The 24,775-nt window shown below is 35.8% G+C and overlaps 1 protein-coding gene across 2 annotated transcripts; it reads right to left on the reverse strand.

Annotated features, from left to right (window-relative positions):
- Window positions 1-5,159: 5,159 nt before the first annotated feature.
- On the reverse strand, window positions 5,160-24,272 carry cd34 (CD34 molecule). Of its 2 annotated transcripts, none has more exons than XM_027145234.2 (5): window positions 24,044-24,272; window positions 14,438-14,563; window positions 13,829-14,064; window positions 8,471-8,608; window positions 5,160-7,558 (listed from the first exon to the last, which is right to left on the reverse strand). In XM_027145234.2, the coding sequence occupies exons 1-5, from the start codon at window positions 24,132-24,134 to the stop codon at window positions 7,370-7,372; spliced, it is 780 nt and encodes a 259-aa protein (XP_027001035.2). In that variant the 5' UTR covers window positions 24,135-24,272; the 3' UTR covers window positions 5,160-7,369. The 2 variants fall into 2 exon arrangements, with proteins under 2 accessions (XP_027001035.2, XP_027001034.2); XM_027145233.2 differs by having other exon boundaries at window positions 14,420-14,563; window positions 24,044-24,271.
- Between the last annotated feature and the right edge of the window lie 503 nt (window positions 24,273-24,775).

Genomic DNA, 24,775 nt, shown 5'->3' on the forward strand with positions numbered 1-24,775 from the left:
CTGTGTGTGTGTGTGTAATGACACGTGGATTCTTACATGCATATTTGTGAAGAAGGAGCATCCAGGCTATGGGCTACCACAGATGGCGGTATTCCACTGCATGCATACTTTAGCATCTATTGCCTATAAGTTAAATATGCTTCTGCTACTTAAAGTACTACTGGAACTATTCAGGACTGTCCTTGTCCTTCATCTTTCTCAGCTATTTATTGTAAAAAAAGTCCCCAGAGATAAGATCCAGCACCATTGACCTTGTATAGGATAAGCGATAGAGAAAATAAATGGATGGATGCTTTAACATACTGTAGGAAAATAACAAAGTGAAAAAATACATGAGATTTCATCAGTCATGCTGCATAGAAAAGCCATACTTGGCATTGGATTCAAATACAATATAACAATTAATTATTTTTTTTCCTCTGGTCCCATTAGGGGTCGCCACAATGGACCATTGCTCTGCATATTTGATTTGGCATCGGTTTTATGCCAGATGCCTTTCCTGACGCAACAACCCATTTTTATCTGGGCAATGGGCCAGTACTGCAAGTGTACTGGCTTGTGTAACCTTCTAAGTGTCTGGGTCGGTTCCCTGCCCAGTAAATAAACCCAGGCCACTGTGGAACACCAGGGACCCAAATACAAATGGCGGTTGATAAGATCTAAATAGCAACTAAATGTGAAAGTTGATTATACTTTTATTTCATCATATCTGTGTTTTAAAAACTACAATAATACAGTATTTAACACCTACTACTTCTCTTCAAGTATAGTTACCAATGTATTTAAAAATACATTAGTGTTATACTTTGATGAGCATATAAAAATAGATTAATGTACTCCTAAAAATTAAGTATTCAGAACCATGATAGACAATGAAAAATAAACTGCACATGTCCCCAAAATAAACTAGTATTTATATGTAGAAGTTGTAGTAACCTTATTAAATACATCGAAATTTGAGTTGATTTGAGCAAACTGTAAGATGTGAGACGAATGTGAGACTACTGTGCTTTTTGCCTCTGAAGAAAAAAGAATAACAGGAGTCTTAGAAACTAGGGATAATAAAAATCATCAGCTATACTCAAATCAGCCAATGATCACAGGAATAGAATCAATAAATACATTTGGATACAGAATTTTCAGTTAATATTCAATCATACCACAGAACAGTGGAAAACGTGATTTCAGTGACTTTTACTATGGCTTGTTTGTTGATGCCAGAGTGTTGATTTGAGTGATTCAGTAACCACTGATCTCCTGGGATTTTCACATAAAACAGTGTACAATTTACAAAGAATATTGTGGAAAAACAAAATAACATTCCTGTTCTTGATAACGAGTCAAATCAGAAGAACCGACTTTTGTCTTATCTGAATTTATGGAGGGGCCGAATCTTGTCTGCCTCTAGCCTTGTCTGGCCATCAGCTATGAAATCTATCGTCATCAAGGAGTGAAGCACTTTGCTTGCACAGCTGATTAAAGATATCTGTCCAAGGCTTTCCCTTTCACTGCAAACTTACATATACTATGCTCAAATTTCACTACATCATCTATCAGTTTTGAATCCTTGCACAATGCAAATAAAAAAAAATCATGCAGATACAGGGCAAGAGCTTCAGATCATATCAACATTAGAATAAAGAAAAAGTGATCTTTGTGATTTAAACCATGGCTTGGTTCTTGGGGCCAAATGGACTGGTTTGAGTGTTTCATAAACTGCTGATCTCCTGGGATTTCTCTAGCATTTACACAAAATGGGGCACAATGCAAAAAAAAAACTTTATACAATAAACACTTTTAACAACCATAGTAGGTAGACAAGCTCAAAACACGTGGATGTCACCAGACAGATTTGTCATTTTTTTTGTTTTTTTCCTTTGTGACCTGCAACATCGCTTCGCATCTGTTCCGGAGGGGGATGCTGCTTCACTTCCTGGTTTCCCATGGAGGAACATGGGACACAACCTCACTTCTTGCCTGTGGAGAATGTTACAGACCTGTATCTATCTTTTTTGTCTGAGGATTTTTCATGGCTAGATTTAAAGATTTGTGCCTCACCGTGTTCCTCACTCCCTCCCCAAGTGCCTCTTCATGCCCCCCCCCCCCCCCACGTGCCTTTGGTTTTTTCAATATCCCTGTCAAGAGTCACAAAAGTGTGTGTGTCATGTGTGTGTTTCAGTTCAGTTCATCAGATTCATCAGATCACATTGTTTAAATTAGAGAACATGTAAAATGAACATGTATTGACAAAGCGGTGATATTGTGATATGAAAATTTTAGTTACTTCTGTTAAAGACAAGGAATACTTATATTTGATTCAATGCTTTTGCCATTTAGAAGGAAAATTATTCATGGGTTTCAGCCCATGGGTCTCAACTCATGGAGATTCCAAGCCAGTACTGTTATCATTCCTAGTCTTTTCAGTAGTTTCTTGGTTATTTCTTTGCCCTCTTAATTGTGTCATCAGATTCTTACAGCCAAACTGAATTCTAACTTTGGGAGTAGTTACTTCCATGTTATTCAAAATGTGAGTATTCACTTGAGATAACTTTTGACCCAGGGGAGAGGAAACCAGCCTCCCAGACACTTTGCTCCTCATGTGTCTCAGGCTTGATATTTAACCTTTCCTGGTTGCACAGATAAGGACTATGTCAATATGGCAGATGGAATGCTAGGCATACACAGGAAGCTTGTAATTGCTTTGAGATCAGTGGGAAATTTATGTTAGTTTAACCCATCCATGTAACTCTATCTAAGTTTAGAACTGGCAAATTAATTCTACAGCAATGAAAGTAAATGCTCAAGGCATACAGACTGCACTGCTTTGCAAATGTGCTATAAAATATGTATGTTAACCCTAGATTTTGAGTTAGTGTCCAATTGTTGTTCTTATTTATGGCAAATATAAAATTTTAACAAATAGAACATGACAGGCTGTGCTGTTTTAGGAAAATAATCATTCATTCATTCATTTTCTACCGCTTATCCGAACTTCTCGGGTCACGGGGAGCCTGTGCCTATCTCAGGCGTATACATCAAGGCAGGATACACCCTGAACGGAGTGCCAAACCAACGCAGGACACACACTCTCATTCACTTACACACTACGGACAATTTTCCAGAGATACCAATCAACCTACCACGCATGTCTTTGGACCCCTGAGGCATGGGGAGAACATGCAAACTCCACACACACAAGGCGGAGGCGGGAATCGACCCCCCAACCTTGTAGGTGTGAGGCAAACGTGCTAACCAGTGATTGTCAGTGATCACTGACAAGTCAGTTCCTGTTAGCATATATTCCGTTATATTGTGTGTTGTAAGAGATATAAAAAGCTGTTTCCTATCCAGCTTTTCAGTTTTTTTCTTCTCTCACTTATTGTTAATAAGTCAACAAATAAGATCAGTCTTAGGGCAGTCTACTGTCCACTCAGGAAAACCTACTGACCTGAACAGCGCCTGATCACATGAACCTTTCATGAACTTTAGAAATAAACAATACTCTATGTCATTGATTTTTTTTTTGCATACAATTCCATGTGAATTCTTCTTTACGATAGAAATGACTACAATATATTTGATCATATTAATAGCAACCTGTGGTGTGAAGTATAGTCAACATTATCGACAGAAAATGAATCACCATTTGAGAAGTCAACTGTAAATAAAATAGGTTTAGTTGAATACAATATTATCCCTCTAGGATTACAGTGTACCATAGAATATACATAGGAGACCCTCAGTACCTTAATATTATTCAATGCACCATCTATCTATCTATCTATCTATCTATCTATCTATCTATCTATCTATCTATCTATCTATCTATCTATCTATCTATCTATCTATCTATCTATCTATCTATCTATCTATCTATCTATCTATCTGTCTATCTGTCTGTCTATCTACAGTATGAGCCATGTACCTTACAAAACATGGTCAAATATGGCAAGTATAAAGCAAGGACAGGCTTTTATTCTTTTATTTATATGATGTCATGAAAACCTATAGGACACTACTACTACCGGGGTGTTCCAGGCTCTTCTGAACCTTGAAACATCCCTTTCTTCTGTTTTTCTTTCCCAGTTTGCGCCTTCCATTCCTGTGGCAGGACAGGTCTTGCAGCTGCAACAACATACAATGGCCCCCACCCAATGGGAAAACTCCCTCCTGGTGTGTGTGAGTGTGAGTGTGTGTGTGATCTGCACTCACACACACAGCACCAAACTTCCACGTCTTTCTATCCCTACAACGATAGTATATCCGCGATGTTATCAATGGTTTTATTGCCAACACACACACACACACACACACACACACACACACACACACACACACACACACACACACACACACACACACACACACACACACACACACACAAATCTTTTCATATTGCATTTTAATTTTATTTTTTTTTTATTTTATGTTAACATAATTGCCTCAGGTCCTATTAGACACCTCTATTGACTTTTCTTGTGAGTTCTGTGAGTTTGATCAAATTTTTGCCTCCCAATGTATCTAAAGCCTTAAGGAGGATTTTATGATGTGTTCTTGTTGGTGAGCATGCCAGATTTATGGTGGATGGCATGGGAGGATCCAGAGATCATGTGAGCATCCTGTGATTGCGGAGGAGAGATTTTTATCAATAGAAATAAAGAGACTTAGATGATTAATGATTTTTCTTTTCAGCTTGGGTGTAGCAGTTTGTCTTACATATCAGTAAATGATCTTTATTCTGTCTTCAAATGGGTGAAATTTATGGATGTTGGGAAAATTATTAGTGAAAAGCTTATGAATGATACTGAATGTTTCACCCCACCCTGTTTCTGAAAGTGGAGAGATTTCAGAGGTCAATTCAGATAAAAACACACTTGGATAGCTGATCCTACTGAGGACATCTTACTAGGGTTCATTGCAGAGACAAATCCCTCCATCATGATGTCATTTCTCATACTTATACAGGCCAGCTGTTTGCACTTAAGCCTTTCCAGATCTGCAAGCTATTTTATTTTCTTACATTTTATTTTGAATAAGCATACATTCTTAATGTTTTGATGTCTGTGTTCAGGAAATCTATATAAAACTATATGTTTTCATAAAAAATGTTTTGCTTCAAGCAGTTTAAACTTATATAGCTTAAAAAAAATCCATTCTCATTTAGTTTCCAAAACTTTATTCATATTCCAAACTTAAAACAAAAGAAGTTCTTCAGTTTATACGAATTGTAGTACACAGACCCAGAAAAGAGGATTGTTAAAAATAGAAAGAGGATAAATTAAATAAGACAGAAAAGAATAAGACAGAGAACTAATAATCATGTCTGCCATGCTAAAACTATTGCTGTGGGAGTCTATGTACACCTTTAGCCAACTGCTGGACTCTGCATTGTTCAGTGTTTACCTTTGGCTGATCCGCAATTTAAAATTAATTATTGCATGTAAATAACAGAAGTAGGGAATTTTCAGGATAGACCACAAAACAATTATGCAATTCCAGACATATTACAAAAAAAAAAAAAAGAAAGAAAAAACCCATAATACTGGTTTAGGACAAAAATACAATTCCATAGTGTGTCTTGGTCCACTGAAGAGGTCACCGTCATTAATCACCTAAAAGCCGTAGCTGTTTTACAGGGTTTTCAAGTCTGGTGTCAGCTGTGGTTTGCAGTGATGAAAAGAAGTTCATGGTAATTGCTATCTAATGAAGTCCAGCACTGAACAAGTGCTGTACAATTACCTTAACTCTGCAAGTCATCACATTGTCACATTGTTTTATAAACAAAGGTTGGCCAGTACTGTTATCATGGGCACACAAGCTTATATCAACACAATGAAATATGGCATCAGTCATATTTTTAATTCACACATAACATCCCAATCTTTAGAAATACAATTCATACATGGACATAAAAAAAATACAAACAAGCAGAGCTCCCACATGTGTCAATTGAATCATTTGTTCTTTGAATGACCCAAAAAGAGCCATGTGGAGGGTTAGGACCCTGTGGAACACTGGGACATGAACAGGGACAAATTACAAACTCTGTCCAGTCTGTCCAGGAGAACCAGGAGTCTGGCTTCCATAAGTGTATACACTTGAGGAAGCCAGACACCGATCATATTGAAGGACACCCACCCAGTATTCATCTGCTCAGAAAACCACAACACTCACACCCTTCACATTATAACAGACTGACATTATATAATACGATCAAATATTAACAGTATATCAAATTTAATGCTAACTGTTTATTATTACCCAAACAACCTATTATTTTATTTCAAAGTTAACAACTAGATATATTTAAATGGATTGATTGTGTTTAAGGAGGGTAAGGGATATAACCAGATATTGTAGGGTGGGTTTCCCTGTAGCTGCTCAAGGATGTTTAGAAATGCTGCTAAGTTTAATGTAATCTTTTAACATATGTGGTATGAGTCTCATTATTATATCTATACTGACTAGTATTTAAATTAATGTGTGGTAGTAGGGTAACATCATTGCCTCTCAAATCTAGAGTCCTGGGTTCTGTCGTGAGCTCGGGAAACTGTGTTATACTGTATTTTATTCCATGGTTTTGAATATAGACTTCCTTATTAAATGAAATGAACTTGATGTTCATCTCTTGTACTTGTTGGTTTCATGTGAAGTGATTTACATGAACACAGTTTTAAATGCAGTTTGCTTCATTTGGTTTTGAGTAGCTAACCTGATTGATAATGAACAATGTGTAACCCCACACAGTCAGCAAAGCTACCCATTACATCACAGATGGTAATTAAGAATGTTAACTTTAGGGCAATTGATCATAGACACTTCATAAAACTGTGAGGCTTTTTTGTATAGAAATGAGCAGCCTCTGCCTTTTTGAGGTAGAACTGCATGCAAGCTCCAATTAATAAAGTACTTAGTAATGTATGATGATAAATAAGTATAATGAAAACAAATGGATTAGGTTCATCATTATTTCTGTTAATTAAGTTCATATACTATGTTACACATAAAGGATTTTGGAAAGATCTCATTAATTAATGGACATTCCTAGGAACAAGATAGTATTTAGCATTATAAACATTTTGGGAAACCCACCCCTGGTCAACATCAGCTTAAGAGCCATTTCCAAATAATAATAATAATAATAATAATAATAATAATAATAATAATAATAATAATAATAATAATAATAATAATAATAATAATAGTCACCACAATAATGTATTCAATAACACCTTATTATGTATTAATTGTTTTGAGATAATGAGAGAAAAAAGGGAGTATGTTTATTTGTTTTGTCTGTTCCCTAGTGTTGTTTGTAGGGGTGGGTCGGTGAGCATTGACCCAGAGCCTGTCTAGTTGAGAAGGACTCTCACAGCTCAGTGTCGGCTTTGGCAGTAGAGTGACCATTAGTGGAGGTAGGAGGATTCTGGGTCTTCACGACTTCTAGGGACTCACCATTCAGGCTTGGCTTCTCCTGGTTCTCAGGTGGGTTTAGAGGAGCCACAGACACCAGAGTGTTGCCCTGGTTTTCTTCATCGGCCATGTAGGAATCCTCTGCCTGGGGGAAAACAAATACCAAGCACTGTGTAAAGAATTTTTCTTAACTGGGCAACATGATAAATATGGGTATGTTTCAGTACATGTACAGTATTGTATTGCAATAATATGTCCACTATCTTCAGTGTCTTTTTAGAAGTTAAGAGCCTTGCACTTTATAAAATGAGTTTCAAAGCTTGAAATACATGTGTACCAATTTGACATGTATATAAAAAAGGAATTTGACATGTATATAATTTCCCATCCATCCATTTTCTGTGTCTTTTATCCTATTCAGGGTTGAGGAGCCTGATTACAGGGAACTATGTGCAAAAGGAAGGGGAAACCATGTACAGAGTACCAATGCAATACAGTGGGAAATATTTCACTTTGATAATGCATTCACTCTGATATCTGTGCTGAAAAAAAAAAACCACAGCAACTTTTCTTATGGTGTCAGATGCTCTGATATGGTGATGCTCTCTCGCCACTTAATCACAAGCCTTCTACAGGAAACATCGCTTTTACACCAAAATCCACTTGAAAATGCCTTCAATGCCTTCTGAATTATTATATAGACATTCTAATGAATTAACAAGTGTCACTCAAATTTTTTATGTCTTTGAGTACAGATATATTCAGTTAGAATCATTTAACGTTGATTACTGTGCACTCTAGACGTCTCTGCATGCCAGAGACACTGGCAATTGGTGATATGCTAGTGTGTCTAATTATCACAGTTTCTTTCAGTCATTCACACATGGCGTGAGATTTAAATGAAATTTTTGTACCCGATAAACATACAACACACACTGTGAAAGTGAAACATAGACCATTACTATGTTATATGGTTATTAGAGTGAAGAAAGGATTTGATTTATTGGAGTTAAAAGAAGATTTTTTGTTTCTGTGTTTCTGTGTCATTTGTACTTACTAGTTTCATGGCACTTTTCTTTGTGTGACAGTGGTTCTTCCAACCATATATTCCGATCATGAGAGTAGCGAGGATTAACCCAGTCACCAGTACGGGCACGAACACATTCGCCTGCGTAGTGGAATCCATGTTTGTTTGCTATTGCACACAAAATGACAAATGAATTAGCCACAGTTATTTATAGCAGTTTTAGAAATGTAATTAGTGATGCTTTGCTGTTGCTCGTAACAGTATACATGATCACAGATAGCTTTTATGCCGCTGTAAGTATGCCTTCAAGGCTAGAGCCTGCAGGAGGACTGTTAAAGCCGCTGAGTTGTACAGAAAGCTCATTAACCACCGTTCTGTTCTCTTTGTAGTTTCTCTTAAAGTTTAACACCAGGCACGAGGACTGGGCATGAAGCGCATCTAGAACCCATATTGCTTGCAAAACACTGGGCCTCATTTATCAAACTGGATATGAACAGCTTTATTCATAAGTTGTTATTACTGGTGTTTACACAAGAAATTTGATATTGAAGGAAATTCTATAAATTTGGAGAAACGTTTGGATTCGCAGTGTGCAGACTAACTTAAAATCACATCATTTACATGGATTTCTGCACTTTTGTATATAGAATATACTGTTAAGTTTGTTTATTTTTATAATATTTACAGCATTTAGCAGAAGTGTATTCTGTATTCTTTACCAAAAACATTTCCTCCTGCTAGGTCAGGGACTAAGAATATAATCAAGAACATTTGGTAAAAAACAGTTATTTTATATTATTGGCCTTAAAAAATAAAGTTAGCGAGCCAACAAACAAAAATTTAAATAAAACAAATAAAACAAATAAAACTAATCATTAGTCATGAGCCGTAACATACCTCCGGACTTTGTGCTTGCCGTTTATTATTAATATTATATATTAATAAATATCTTTATTAGCACAGTAGTGAGTCAAATTATATTCCACTTAATTTTTTTAGGTTTTACTCTTAGTTTAGTTTGGTTTGCACAAATATTTGACTAAAATATTGAGAAACGAGGCCCACTGTGTGCAAACGTGCTTGCATGAGAGTATAGGCTAGTTTGCCTCAGAAGATGTCTTTAAATTCTGAAAGAAAGAAAACAAGGACAAGAGTGAAAGCGAATTTGATGAGAGAAATGGATAAAGTAGGGATGGTTGCATGCAACAAGCTTATTCGGTGGGTTTGATATCAATATCGGGCCGCTGGGTGGAGAAAGTTCAACACGCAGCTCTTAATACAAAATAATACATATAATCCTCACCCCAGTGAATTCACACATCATGTAATTCTTCCTTCAAAGCTTCACATTGCACTAAAGCAGGGGTTATATGACGGCTGTATAATACTTGTCTCTCTATTGTCAGTATTGTCTTGGATTTGGCATTTGCTTCACATTCTTACCTGAGAAGATGAGGTTAAGATAACGTGTGTCTTTGCTTTGTAACTAGGAGAATTTTTCTCATTTTTACGCAGTTTTAGAGAAACGTAGTCATTGTTTTTTTTTTTAATTGTTGCTTCTTGATGGTTAATAATAATATGTAACACTATTAATATATTTTCAATTATATAACACCTTCATCATTGCTGCATACTGTATATGTGTATATATATATATATATATATATATATATATATATATATATATATATATATATATATATATATATATATACAATACATTGCTGCAATATATATAGTATAATCAATAATGTTTATCATTGCAAACATATTTACATGGTAGATGTTAAATTAATTTGTTTGCAGTTTTCAGTTATTGTTTTATGGTGCAAACAGTATAGTAATAAAGAACAGTGCTTTTTATTTTTTTTTTTGTATAGTAAGTCCAGTTTCGTTATTTAATATGGATTAGTTAATTTAATGTGGCAAAAAAATGTGGTATAAGGGAGAATATGATCCAGATTTGGATATTAGTGCTGACATGCCTCTGGAAGCGTTTATGAATCACTCCCTCATTTTGAAACCATAAGGGTCGAGGATTATAGGGCTAGTGGAGATAGATTAGCATTTTTTGTTTTTTTATCTCACTTATACTCCCAGGGCTATGATCAAGAAAATATGTCCTGAGAAACAGTATATTCTTAAGCCTGGATGAAAACACTGTGATCATTTCTAGAGCTTCAAATTGAATCCATTTTTGACACATATCCCTCTAGTCTTAAACTAGTCCAAACCCATTCCCTACTTTGAAATAATTGTGATTTGTGCTTGGATTATTACATATTCTGGACAATAATTATACGGACCCTGTCTCACTACACATTGGGATACTGATGACTTATTTAATGTTCAAGTTTTATGTCTCATATAAATTTGTTAGCTTAATCAAATGTGTTTTTATCATGGTACCTCCAGTAGGATCGTAGGCATGGTAGTGATTTTTTTTAATTCTTGGAAGCATAAAGCATAATTATTTTATGCTTTAATGCATAAAAGCCATTAGACTCATACAAACCATATTTAAAATGTTATATAAAAGTTAATATAAAAAGTTAAACATCGCTAAAGTAAGTAATCATTTGAAAGCTGGGAGGCTTTAAAAAATATCACATAATTTCCAAAGAACATAAAGTGCCATAGTAAAGTTTCTCTCAAACTCTAACTATCACTACCAGAGTGATGAACACCATTCTGGAAAAAGATAGTCCCTCATACTGGCTCTATATGTTGTTGTTAGGGAGAGCCAAAGAGACCAAAATGTCAGTTCGAACGTTCAAGTGTTCAACTGGGTAGAACCCAGTAGTATGTAGTATGAAAACTATAGCTTTTGGTTTTTATATCAGTTTCATTTTCCTCAATTCATACACTGGGGTCTCCTGTTCTGTGAATGTGGATAAGGTTCTCTTGGACTATTTCAGGATAGAAATGTATAATCATAGGATAAATTTAAGCAGACAGAACAACTGTGTATTGACTGTGACAGTCTTGACCTTGTATCGATCGCATTGACTTTTCAATCTAAGAGAACAAGTGGATCCAAACAACGGCAGGAAGATGCATCTTACAGCATAACAGACCATGAGTTTTTTTTTAGCTGGTCACCCTATGATGCATTGATACATTCATGCACCTTATGCGTTTTCTTTTTAATGTTTGACTAGGATAAGGATAACTTTGGTGGCACAGCCTGATATAGTCCTACCATCAGAATACTTTTGACCAGCCACCTTTCCTTTTCTTCTACAGTTACAGTACTTCCAGTTCTTGCTGAATAGTGCACACATTCCCTGTTTAAATAAAGGTTTCATTAGACTATTCAAACAGTTCACCCCTTTGTGTGAATTATCTTCTTTCCAAACATCTGTTTAATGTATGTTTGCCTGTAATGTGGTTCCTATGGCGAATGAAGTATGAGATACAATAATAGAAATTAGTGCTGATTCCTTTCTCTAGTAAGCAACTGTTACATTCCCATATGAGGAGCCTCTGGCAGTCTTCCACACGGACACAAGTGTGGCTTTCAAAGTGGTCAGCGGAAAGATCTATTTTTGAAACAGTAAAAAAACTCATAGTAGAACAGAGTGAAAGTTTTCCCATAGTATATTGGCCAAATTTGTCCTAAAAAGTAAGAGTTTACTCTCACCATCCCTACCAATAGAACAATGTATTTTTCAGATTCAACACCCTACTCCACAGACCTTCACTCCAGTTCCTGAATCTTGGTGGCCATAACCCACTAGGACTGAAATCACCTGTTCCTTCACTGGTTAAACAGTTAAAAGAAAATTTAGTACTGGCATGTGGAACAGGATCTCCATAGTTTGGCTCAAAATCACCACAAACTGCCCTGGGCCACATATTAATCTTTCCTAACTGAAGCTTCCTTCCCTGACAATGTGCAAGACATAGATAGAGACTACTGCAGCTGAAAATAACCCATGCTTACATCCATTTTAGCTGGCAAGAGATTAAAATGATTCATCTACTTCCTATTGCCTAACACTATGCTGCTGGTGATTAAAAGAAGTAACGCTGAGTTTATTTCAGTAATATATCACTACCTGAAATTATGTAGAGGGGTAGATACGGTCAGGACCATGCTGTTTATAGAAAATTAAGGACAACCTTCTTATTTAGGAATTCAGCTGTGCTTGTGGAATAACGGTGTGATATGAAGGCTTTCTTGTTTCTTTTAATAAGAGTGGGAACATTTGTCCAAAATGTGCAGTGTTCATAATCCTACTAGTTCACTATGCAGGAGCTATATTTTTTCCCCTTTATTCCTAAAATAACGACTGAGTAATTACAGTTCTGATTACACAACCATTTAGTAATCAATTAGAGCACTATATATATGTTGTAATTAAACAAAAACTACGTAGTGAGAATGGTTAAGAAAGAGAAACCCATGTGAGATTCTGAAATCTTTACCAGAATAATTAAATTCTTGTAATAAAAAAATCATTATACAATTTCAATTATTATACAATAAATTGGGGGGAGGGGGCTAGTTTTTTCTTTTAAATCAATCTTTTAAATGATCACTGAGTTAAATGATGAATCATACATTTCAAATATGAATCACTTTTTTGCATGTGATTTTAAACAACACAGTAAAACTCATTAGTACTGACTAAAGTTTTACTGTGTCGTTTAACATCACAAATGATATTGTGGACATATGATATTGTCAACAAAATGTAGATTTTTTTTTTCTATTTTTTAAATAAATAGAAATGAAAACAGTAATCTGACTTTCTGCTCCTCAGAGGAGATCTATATTATTCATTTCTAAAACATTTACATTTTAGACGGTGAGGTATTGGAATAGGTTATTGTATATTAGGTAGGAGATCTCCAGGAGGAAGGTTAGACTTAGCTATTAGGAATAAATGGTACTGTGATCAGTAATACATTTGTTGTTATTATAGGGGTTCTAGTTAGTTAGTAGTTCTACAGGAGAAATGTAAAACTCATGAACTTAAATAAATAGTTAATAGTGATTTATGACCTGCCAACATGACTACTGTTAGTAGGTAGTAAATCAAAATTAAAATGAGTAACTAACTAGTAGTTCTTAGTAAATAGGATTAAAATGTGTTAATGAAGAACAACTCATTAGTTCCTGTTTAGTTCCTGCATAGTTAACTATGATGTAAACAGCATTGTAAAGCGTTACTGTGTGATATTCACACAACTGGATGAAGATTACAGCTGGCCTTCAAAATGAATTGTTAAATGAAAGCATATTTTGCATTATATATATATATATATATATATATATATATATATATATATATATATATATATATATATATATACATACAGATTTTTGTTTTTTGCCGATTCATCTTTTTAAATTAATTTTAGAGTTATCAACAAACCAACCTGTAAGTTATTTCCGAAAGTGTAGGATGTTTCATTATCAGGGCTGTTGTGTGATTCTTCTGCCAATTCTTCTGCCGATTCTGTGGTGCTTTGTGATTCTGTCACAGCGGTGGACACAACAGAGTTTGATGTTGTTGCCGCAGAAGAAAATAGATCTGTAAAAGTTTGTTGAACATTGTTGTCTGGAAGTGCAGAATTGCTGATTGGAGGGTCAGAGTGATCAGTAGCTTGATTAGCTGTGAAAAGATATAATTGTTGTGATTATGAATAATGATATTAGAAAGTATCCTATATTATGATTAGCAATGAGCAAATGGAATTAATAATCCCAATCTTACTGTATGCTCTGAGACAAGACTAGACGACTTTATGTAAAAAAGGTACATAGAGGTGAAATAAACAGTATTTGCTCCATCTTTTCTAGATTTAATATACAGTTTTTCATTAAACTCAATTAAAAATTATATCCATAATTGCTGAACTAATGTTATGTATAGTATGTATGGTTTATTAAAATGCTCACACTACAATAATATGACTGAATTTTTATGAGCACAGTTAAATGGAAAGTGTATTTAGAAGAGATCTTACCATAAGCAAATGAGATACCTGTGGAGATTGGGGAATTTGTAACAGATGTATCTTCATTCAAAACCTTAGTGAAATCATTTGGATCTGTCCCCTTTGTTTGAATTGTAGGTCCTGCCAGTGTTGGGTCAGTCTGTCCCTGACAATCTAAACAGAAAATGTTGAATTTGTAAAGCTGAAACAAGGCAAAGTTTCCATTATAATATGCAAATGTTGCACAAATAATCACTAATGCATATAAGATTGTGATTGGAACATATAAAAAATGAGACGCATTATGGAATACAAAGCCTATAGGTCTATAACTTAAATGTTAAATCTTGCTTTTCAGTCTCACTTGAGTTTTTCCAGTTAACAAAAAGACAATTATGTACATTAGTGTATTAACATACTGTGTTGGTGATTTCCATATTAATGCAGATTTTTATTATTTAATTTATTCTGGAAACACATTGATTCTTTAATGAAACATTAGTTACTTTGCTTTTAATGTATATTAATGCTGAAGGTTATAGTTTTTTTGTGTTAACTGTTATATAAAGTAATCTCAGTTAAGTAAAACAATTCTGATTTATTTAAAATATTAATCAACCTTATTACTTGACTGCGGGAGATAATTACTACGATTAAATAGTTTTCATTAAATTAGCTCATCTTCCTTAACATAAGTGTCTCATAGGGGACAAGGGATGACCTCATCTTCTTTCTTGCAACACGATCTTTAAAATCTAACTCAAATAGAAATTTGGCACCACATGTAAAGGATTTGCAAACAAAGCAGGCTAACGAGCTGCAGCACTTCTAAAATGTCTCTATAGTGTTTCTTTCACAAGGGTGGCATGTTTACTTTGTGGTTGGGTGAAAGAAAACAATGTGCCATGTTTTTTTTTTTTTTGTTCAAGAACCCTCAGTAATGTGCAATGTGTAAGGCTAACATTTTCATCATGACCTGGGGAAATCAATGTTAGCCCAAAAAGGACATGACCTTTAGCTTTGCCAACCCCAATAAAGTTCCTTTGGGCAAGATTTTCCTGTTTAGCTCAAACTACAAGGGTGCATATAATGAAAAACTCAGAGTGGGACAGAAATTAGAATTGGGTTCATTTTTGTTTTTGTTTTTTTTTTTTCTAAAGAAATCTGGAGACTGGTTAAATGCTGAAAGACTGATATTAAATGAAATGAGGATTGTGTAGAATTACACACTTTTGTGACACCTGGTTGCAATAAAACAGATTCTCTTAACTAAGCCTTGTACATTGTCTTGGCAAGTTGATCACTAAAACATGAATGTAGTAAAGCTGTCATGTTTGTGATGACTGCATTGCTCTGGGATTATCCTGTTAGTTTTTTGTGATATATTTGCTGCATTTGTCAACATGAGAAACTGTAACAGAAGTCTAATATATTAAACCTTTTCCAAAATGAGGACATGAACGTTAAATATTAAAATAAGCTGCAGTGTAAATGTTTTCTATGATCCATATAATAATGAGGTCGAGATGTATCTAATAATTATTGATCAAATGATACAGATATGCAATGTATTCATCATTACTGTATGTGCAGTTCTGACACCGAGCCTTCTGAAAGGAAAAGCCTTGCTGAAGACATTCCTGACCACATTCCCTAATCCACAAACTCATTTTCACCTAAGCTTCAGAATGCTGACCAAGACACACTAAGGGTGGCTTGCCATTCTCTTACAAATATCAGTGAACATACCGCCACTACTATAGCTTTACAGATCTTAAAATCTTTACTGATCAAAATCAGTTAGGCTTACTAGATCCATATTAAGTGTGTTTATCAACCCAAACATCTATATAAATCTATGATTTGATGTAAAGTGAAAAAATTTAACCTTGCTGCTGGCCATGTTGATTGTATGACCTTAATTTTAGACCTCACATTGCAGTTGCCAAAACATCTTTAATAAACTATAGATCATACTTCAAGAATAAAAAAAATCGATAGGTTTAAAAAATTGAATGAACTTTCTCAGTATGTTTATCTACATGTACCCCTTGTATACAAATGAGGCCTCATTCTGGCATCTTGTTAAATATAACTCATGGAAAAATCACACTGTGCGATGCTGGCTGGACTAAACCTAATTCCTACTGTTTCTAACACAGCACACTAACTCATGTAGGCCAGATGCTGGCAAGTTTATTGAAGCTATAACTTTTTAAGAAAACTCTTGCTCAAACCTCTGACAAATGAGTGAGTGCTTCTTTTAACAGCACAGCATATGTCTTAGTATATCTTTGATGCATCAAATGTCATTAGCATGTCTACAAAATTTTAAGATATATACAATATATATACAGTGTGAAAAAAGATTTGGCAAATTAAAGGGAAAAAACAACATAAAGGGTCTTAGGATTTTGGAAGTTGCTACAGTATATTAGCTTTAATGTGCTTTGTCTTTGATTCTGTGGATCTCTGGACCTGTACTGGAGAGAAGAATATAATTTCTCCAAAAGATTTTCTCTCCTCTGTCAAACATGTCCAATGGGTTAACATCTGGTGACTATAAGGGCTATGTTCTTTACTGCTTATCTTTCAAATGATCACAGAGACCCTATCTCTGGAGACTAGGGGCACAAAGTGGAGGACAATCACACACACTCACACCAATTTACACTCACACCACAGACAATTTAGAGATGCCGATCAGCCTACAATATGTGTCCTTAGACTGGAAGAGGAAACCCAGAGGAAACCCCTGAAGCAAAGAGGGAACACAAGCCGGCGGTAGGAACCAAACCCCCAACCCCAGAGCTATGAGGTCATTGTACAAACCATGTCTCCAGCTAAAGGATATGATTAAATATTTTTATTTTTTAACAAATCATTCAGTAGGCATCACAATGCAGGTCAGGGTCATTGCCATCCTGGAAGACACCACTCCCATCAGGATATGTGATGATTCAGTTGTGTACTGTATTCACTTGTATAATGAAGAATATTTTATACCTTTCCTTCCAAGGGAAGAAGTGGTTTCAGAAAATGTTATGCACAGTACAAATGACCCTTCTGTTTTTCCTTTAATTTGGTACATCCTCTTGGTCAGTTGAATATTTGGGAAAAATTCCCTCCCAATTTGGGGTCTTTGTGTGGTCTTGTGAATGAAATAATCAAATTTCATTTATAAAACTTGGTCTCTAGCTTTCTAACCACACCCTGAGCGTAAAAGAGATGAACATACAAAGTAAGATAGAAACTAGCTGTGGTTCTCACACCAAAGTATAGTTTGTATATTGTATATTATCTAAAAGACTGAAAGGCATTATGTGCCCTAGAATGTCCAGACAAGATGTTTTGAATTAAAATTAAGCTTTTGTCATTTTATACATCACATAACCTCCTGATTTAAAATCTCCTGATTTTAAAAATCAGCTAACATCCCAAAAAGATCATTTTGCGAGTTCAAGTACAACTGTACTCACTATAGTGTGCATTATTCCATGTCTATTATGTGACATAATGACACTACGCAACAATATTCACTGTTCTTCAGAAGTCCTGAGAGATGTAACGTCTAAATGTGTTTTCCAGATTGGAAACAGCACACACAGGGAGTCAGTGTGATGATGAAAAATATACTCGTTCCATCCATCTTATTATATATCCCACAGAAGATGTGAGGAGGTCCCTTGAAAGTACCCAAACTATTCCCAGGAATTTACAGCAATCCCAGTAGAATTTAAAATAATGGCTGATATTAGCCAGACTTATCATCAAGTAGACAACCGAATGAAGACAACTCGGATTAAAAAACATGTACTCGGGCCTCAAAAAAATTCAGTTAAGCATATAGTTTAATTAGCCTTTCGAAAGAATACAAAGATTTAAACTACAGAATCTCACAGTAGGTGTAATATAGTTATAATTAAAAGTCTATTAATATAGTGATTAAAAAGTCAAGCCTAAGCCTTCAAACCACCAAATATATTTAAAAAGTCAAGCCATTTTAATGTACACTAAGCTGCTAAATCATAAATCTTTAAAGAATAATATGCTTTGAGATACATTTGCATGTGAATTCCTCATTTATAAATAATATTATATTAGTTATTAAGGCAACTACTTTTGCATACTCTCTCTCTCTTTCTCTCTCTCTCTCTCTCTCTCTCTCTCTCTCTCTCTCTCTCTCTCTCTCTCTCTCACACACACTCTCTTTCTCTCTTTCTATCTGTCATGAAATGTTTAAGATTGGCTTCTAATCACAATCTCTCTCTACCCACCATTCCTTTGGTGTCCAGTTTCAGTAGTCTAATTGTGAAAGCCAAACAAACAAATGACCTAGGCTAGAGAGGAATGAAAGGTCATGGTGAATCATTAGGAAGACTAGTCTTGTAATCAGCCCTATGTTTCACTCAGAACTAAACATGTGGCATCTGGCAGGGAGGGGTTTCTACATTGCGGCAGATGTGGAGGTCTCCATGGAGCTTTTCTCCTCCTTGTGTACTCTGCACTAAAATCCCGGTCTTGGCCCTAAGCCTAGGGCTCACACAGCTGCTCCACCCAGGATCTGAGAAAGAACATCAGCTTTCCTCATCCTTGCTGTCAACCCCGACTTCCAGATGTTTGTGCAGCAGTGTAGCAGCTTCCTTTTGTCCCATCAAGAACCACTGGTTTAAAATGCCAGCTCAAATTCAATAAAGTAAGGTGAAATTTATCTACATAGCTGCTTTTTGACTTTTTGAAATGTTGTCAACCCATTGGTTATTCTCTCCACCACAGACCTATTTATATACCTGGGCAGACTAACTGTGAAGATATGGAGTCTATACTCAAATTGTTTTTTAACAAAATAAAACAAGAGTAAAGGAATTACATTACCATTGGTCGAGAAATGTTATCTAAGCCCCTTGAGACCTCAAACAAGCTATGACATCAATGCTTTTAGTTATGCTCAGACCATGCCATGTGGGAGGACGCCGCATATTCCACCACAACCCCCTAAAATCAACCACCAAATACATTGTCTTTATACAGCACATGCAATTGTAAACCCTCAGACATGCAGATTTTAGTATTTTTTAGATTGTTGTGAAATGTTATGCAAAATACAAAGATTCGTTTAAGCATCTAGTATGAAATACAATATATATGGGTTTTTTTTTTCTTCAAAAATTTCAAAATTGTACCTCCAATCCTTTTTTCCCCCTTTCCTGTGGAGGACCTCATTTATAATTGAGATAAAGGCTTACTTTTGGTCAGAAAACTAGCCACAACCACCAACACCCCACACCCCATTTGCTCTTAACAACACACACTCATGTGCATGGTTTGCATCCAAGTTCTCGTTCTTTGACATATGCAACAGATTCATCTAGCCATCGGCTAACTGCGTATCTAAAACCTCGGTTTACTGCAAGCTGAATCTACACAATGCTTTTGGGAAAAGGCATAGCAGACAATTTGTGGGGCTTCAAGAAAACAAAGAAAAAACTGAGATTGGGGTTTGCACCCGTACTTTTGGCTAACCATAACAAATCCCTTGGGATCTTTAAAAATGGTGGTTATGGGGAAAGCAGCCATGAGAAAGCCTGGTGCTCTCAGAGGCAGGAAAAGGATGCAATCTTATGTTTTCAATTAGGGAACATTAGATCAAATAGCACCAGTGTTGCTTGCTCCACAGAAACTACCTGGGGCAATTACTACAGAACTTAAAGGGTCTTTATTTGTTTATTTCTCTTGCAAACATAATGCTTGTACAACATTGTTTAGTCAGCTTTCTTTATTAAAAAGCACAAGGCAGTCATTAAGAAGAAAAAATACAAATGTGATGACAAGCAAAGAAAAAATATATGTGATTAGTATATTCTTGTGCTTTTAATTTTCCTCAGAAAAACACATCATTTACTTGTTACATAAGCTAGTTGTAATGTTTTTTGGGATTAACTTAGGCAAATCTTTCCTAAATTTCCATAGCTGTGGAAGTTCTGCATCTGATGCAAGCACTAGACTCTGATGGTTTAAAATTTTTCATTGTTAGCAGAGTTGTGTGTATCTTTGGGCTAATTACCCTCTAATGTTTTGACTTAGGCCTTTGGATGTGTGTGTTGCCAGAATTTCTCATTCAAAATGAATGTGCTGTGTTGGAAGGAAGCATGTGTTCAGTTAAGTGCCTAGCAACTGTAAAATTGTATAACTATGCCAACAAAAAAGGGAACAAAGTATTACGAGAACAGCAATTACTGAGACACAAGAAATAAGTACAGATGCATGTTTTCTCTTACTACCACATGATGTTGTTACAGAAAAACACAAATTTATGATATGGGCTTTAATATCTGTGCCATGGTATTTCCAAATCTTTAGCAAACTAGGGTTAAGTTGTGTGTTCTGTATCAGTATTTGAAGTGATGCAATGTTCAATGTAGGGTGTGGTGTTTGTTTTAATATATAAAAATCCAGAACTCATTTATCAATCTTCCTTTTATCCAGAGCTCTACTACTACTACTACTACTACTACTGCTACTGCTACTACTACTGCTACTACTACTACTACTACTAATAATCTGATAATAATTAATAAGGTCTTCAGAAGCACATCGGCAGAGTGAGTGAGTGTGTGTACTGTACATGGAGCCCTGTGGTAGAGCGGTGTGTTCCCACCTTATGGTGGGTTCTCCCTGGATAGACTCAAGATCCACAACTTCCATACAGTGATTAGTGAAGGAAATTGAATAAATGAAGGAATGAACATGTCTGCTGGTGTGAATTCAACTTGCCATCACCTCTCATCCCTTGAGATAAAGCACAACACTAACGGGTATCTACTTCATTTTTACATAAATGTGCTACCACAGAATGTATGTGAAGTGAACTGTATTTTGCCAGAGCAGTTGAGACTCAAATGAATAGCTAAAGTCCATGAGAAAGTGAATGTCAATTTTTGGCTCATATTTATGTTGGCTAGGGACTTCACTGTCTGTCAGATAGAATGCTCCAGATGCGAGTGATATGAGGCAGCATAATGATCTCGCTGCTCCTCATGGGATGGATTTTATATTGAAATTTGCCATATGTCTTGCTTTCATTATTGTAAGGTGACAATAATGTCCATGGACACTTGCATCCAAGGACTTCCCTTTCATTTGTGCCAAGATTTTGTGCATTTGTGTGGCAAAAAGCATGTGAAATTTAGCATCTGCTCTTCAGTGAATAGCTGAACGGTATTGGTGGGGGCTGTAAAAATGTCAGTTAGGACTAATCTCTATTTTCCCAATCCTAATCTGGCTAATAAACTTCAGGAAAGCTGGTTGCTTGGGTGTGGATTAAGTGCTGTGCTTCTCCATGTTTTCCAGACTGGCCCAGCTGTTGCCAAGGGTGTTGTGTGTGTAATTGGCGCTCTGGACTGGGCCTTTTCCACATGTGTTGCAATAACAACATTAGCAATGGAAACATGCTACTTCCTGATCATACTGGGTGTGGGTATTATCTTCAGAAACCAACTAGGAAAAAATAATAAATTAACCAAAACTAAATATACAATGAAAAAACAAACTAACACAACCAAACAAAAAAGTAACATCATATTTTCTCCAAGCAGTGATTATTAGAAACCCTTTTTTATAGAAACTCTGACGACCACTACTCTGCCACCTGACTGAGAAAACTGAGGTTCAGGTTCTATTCCAGTCCATGACAAAATTAACTATTGAATAATTGTATTGATGCAAGAGTGAGAAGAATTGCATCTGTTGATTTTAAACAAATTTAGAGACATAGAGCCATTATTAATGCCTCTCTAATACAGGTTATTAAACAGTCAATAGAGAAATTTAAACTTAAAGAATAGTTCTGCCTTTATTTTTTATTAGCTAATTCAGCAGTGGACCGGACTGCCCCATATTCTCCTGCCATCATCTTTAGGATGTATGCAAACTTTGATGAACCTGATTTCTGTCATGACCTTCCAGAAATACTTCCAGGAACTGCTCTTTTAAGACCTATAAGTTCACCCACGTAGGATACACCGATCAGAGATTAAAGTTTAGTAGATATAATCAAATATGGCAAATATTGCACTTTTGATGGAAAATCAGTTTAAAGAAATGACTACAGATCTTTGAAGTTGAGCCAAGTTAACTAATTTAATGATCTTTCCATGTTTCACTGGAAAGTGAATATTGAAAACCCCCAAGCAGCTTCCCTCACATTAGTGCCAATTGGAAACCACTGCCAACAATGTAACACACTGGTGTGAATGACTGTATGTGTTGAGATAAAGGCTGTGGTTCGAGCAAGGGAGGGGCAGTTCAACATTTTTTTGATGTTTAATTCACTGGTAAACTCTAACAGTTTAAAAATTCATTAGGTTTAGTGCTATGGACTAAACACATTTAGCACCTCCTTCTTTTTATTTTGTTATCTTTAAATGACAGAACATGTATGACCTAAATATGAACTCTGAATGAGCCAGATTTGGTAGTTTCATTTCCTTTTTAACATGAACATCAAATTGGTGCATGCTTTGTAAGCGTGTGTGTGTGTGTGTGTGTGTGTGTGAGTGTGAGTGTGTGTGTGTGTGTCCTACTTCAACCCATTGTAGTGAGTGTTTTCCTCACTAATGTCAGTGTAGTGTTGTGGTTCCATGAACCTGTTGTTGCCAGGTCTACTTTTCTGATAAAGGTTACTTCAATCTTTCACCAAGCTTCAAGAGGCAGTTACGAGAAAAACTTAGAAAAGAAAAAAAAAACTAACTTGGGCTCCCACATGTAGAGTAGCATCCAAGTCAGACCTCACCCTGCAATTACCAGTAGCACTGCTAGCTCTCCTGTTCTCACCTTCAGTAGGAATAAAAAAGCATGCCTTATATTAAATGTAAGTGACACTTAGTCTAATTGAATCAATCAATCAACCGACATGCATTGCAAAACAAACACACAACCTCGTCCATCACAGCGACCGGTAAGGTAAACACTCATTTCCTTTGGATGAGCTTAAAGTAAACACAAGAATGGCCGCATTCATTGTGCAGCAAAAACAAAGACACTAAGAAGTCATTCTTCTGAAATGGCTTGCTAATATGAGTAGAAAATGGCTGCTTACTGCCCGCTGCCTTCTATATTTCCATCATACACACACACCTTTTTCTACACATGCGCCTGTCCGGCTCCACCCAGTCCACGAGTAGGATAAACTCCATAATTATGTTCAACGGCAAGTTTCCACTCTGATCCAGCCCTCTTTGTTTCAACTTCCCGCTACTTTTTTAAACCAGCCTCCTCCTGTAAAATATTTTCAAGCTACTTCCTTTCCATAACGAATGTACATTTTACAACCTTATATGAAGTTATAGACCATCCTAGTGAAATTGAATCAATATGTCTTGTCATTTATTATTTTGAGTTTTTAACAACTATTCTGCCTTAATTCAGCTATTCTGATCATTTTTGTTTAAATGGGGGGTTGAGTTAAAATGTTTGTAAAACTATGGTTGTAAATGATCTCAAAATAGAGAAATAATTAGAAAATACCTTGATCAGGGACTGGTCCCAAAGTTAGCATGTGAGAATATTAATTATTTAAAACAACAACAACAACAACAACAACAACAAAAAAACATTAATTATCAGTATCTACTAAAGAGTTTGGCAAGTACTTACTGTGGAATAGCAGAACATAGAAGACTAAAGTTAGAGCCATCCTTGTGCACATCTCATTCATTTTCCTCATGGCCATCCTTTCTGTGAGCATGCTGCAGTGTGTGTGTGTGTGTGTGTGTGTGTGTGTGTGTGTGAGAGAGAGTGTATGTTAGAGCGCTGGTGGAGAGCTTAGGGGTTTCCTGTGACTAAGTTTGTTCTGTGCAGGACACACTGGCAGGATAAAGCATGGTTTGTGCTCTGGTGGTTTTATATGGCCCCACTACTACACCACTCCACCCCCACCACCCCTTCTCTCTTTCTCTCATGTTCTCTCATGCTCCACACCCACTTTTTCACTGGCTTGTGTAAGTTCTCCCCGTCCCCCTCTCTGTAAACAAGCACAACCGCCACCGTATTTTTGAGATTTTACAATAAAGAGGTGCATGTCTGTAAGTGTGGTTTGTGTTGAAATGTGAAACAGACCTTTTTCTTTCTTATTTGGTGCCATATTTGAGCTGTGGCATGAAACATATCATCATACGATCATTATCACCTTACCTTCTCACCACACCCTAAATCTGTATAGACCTTAAATTGACTCACAAAGGATAATAGAATTTAAACAGTCATTTTTCAGCTATGTTGTCAAAATATCTGCATGCCATATACTTGTTAGAATTATATTGTTCATATCCAGAATATATTTTTATTATTTTAATGTGTGAGAAGCAGAGACGTGTAGGAATTCAAACT

The sequence above is a fragment of the Tachysurus fulvidraco genome, chromosome 23 (assembly GCF_022655615.1).
Source record: "Tachysurus fulvidraco isolate hzauxx_2018 chromosome 23, HZAU_PFXX_2.0, whole genome shotgun sequence".
Classification (NCBI taxonomy): Eukaryota; Metazoa; Chordata; class Actinopteri; order Siluriformes; family Bagridae; genus Tachysurus; species Tachysurus fulvidraco.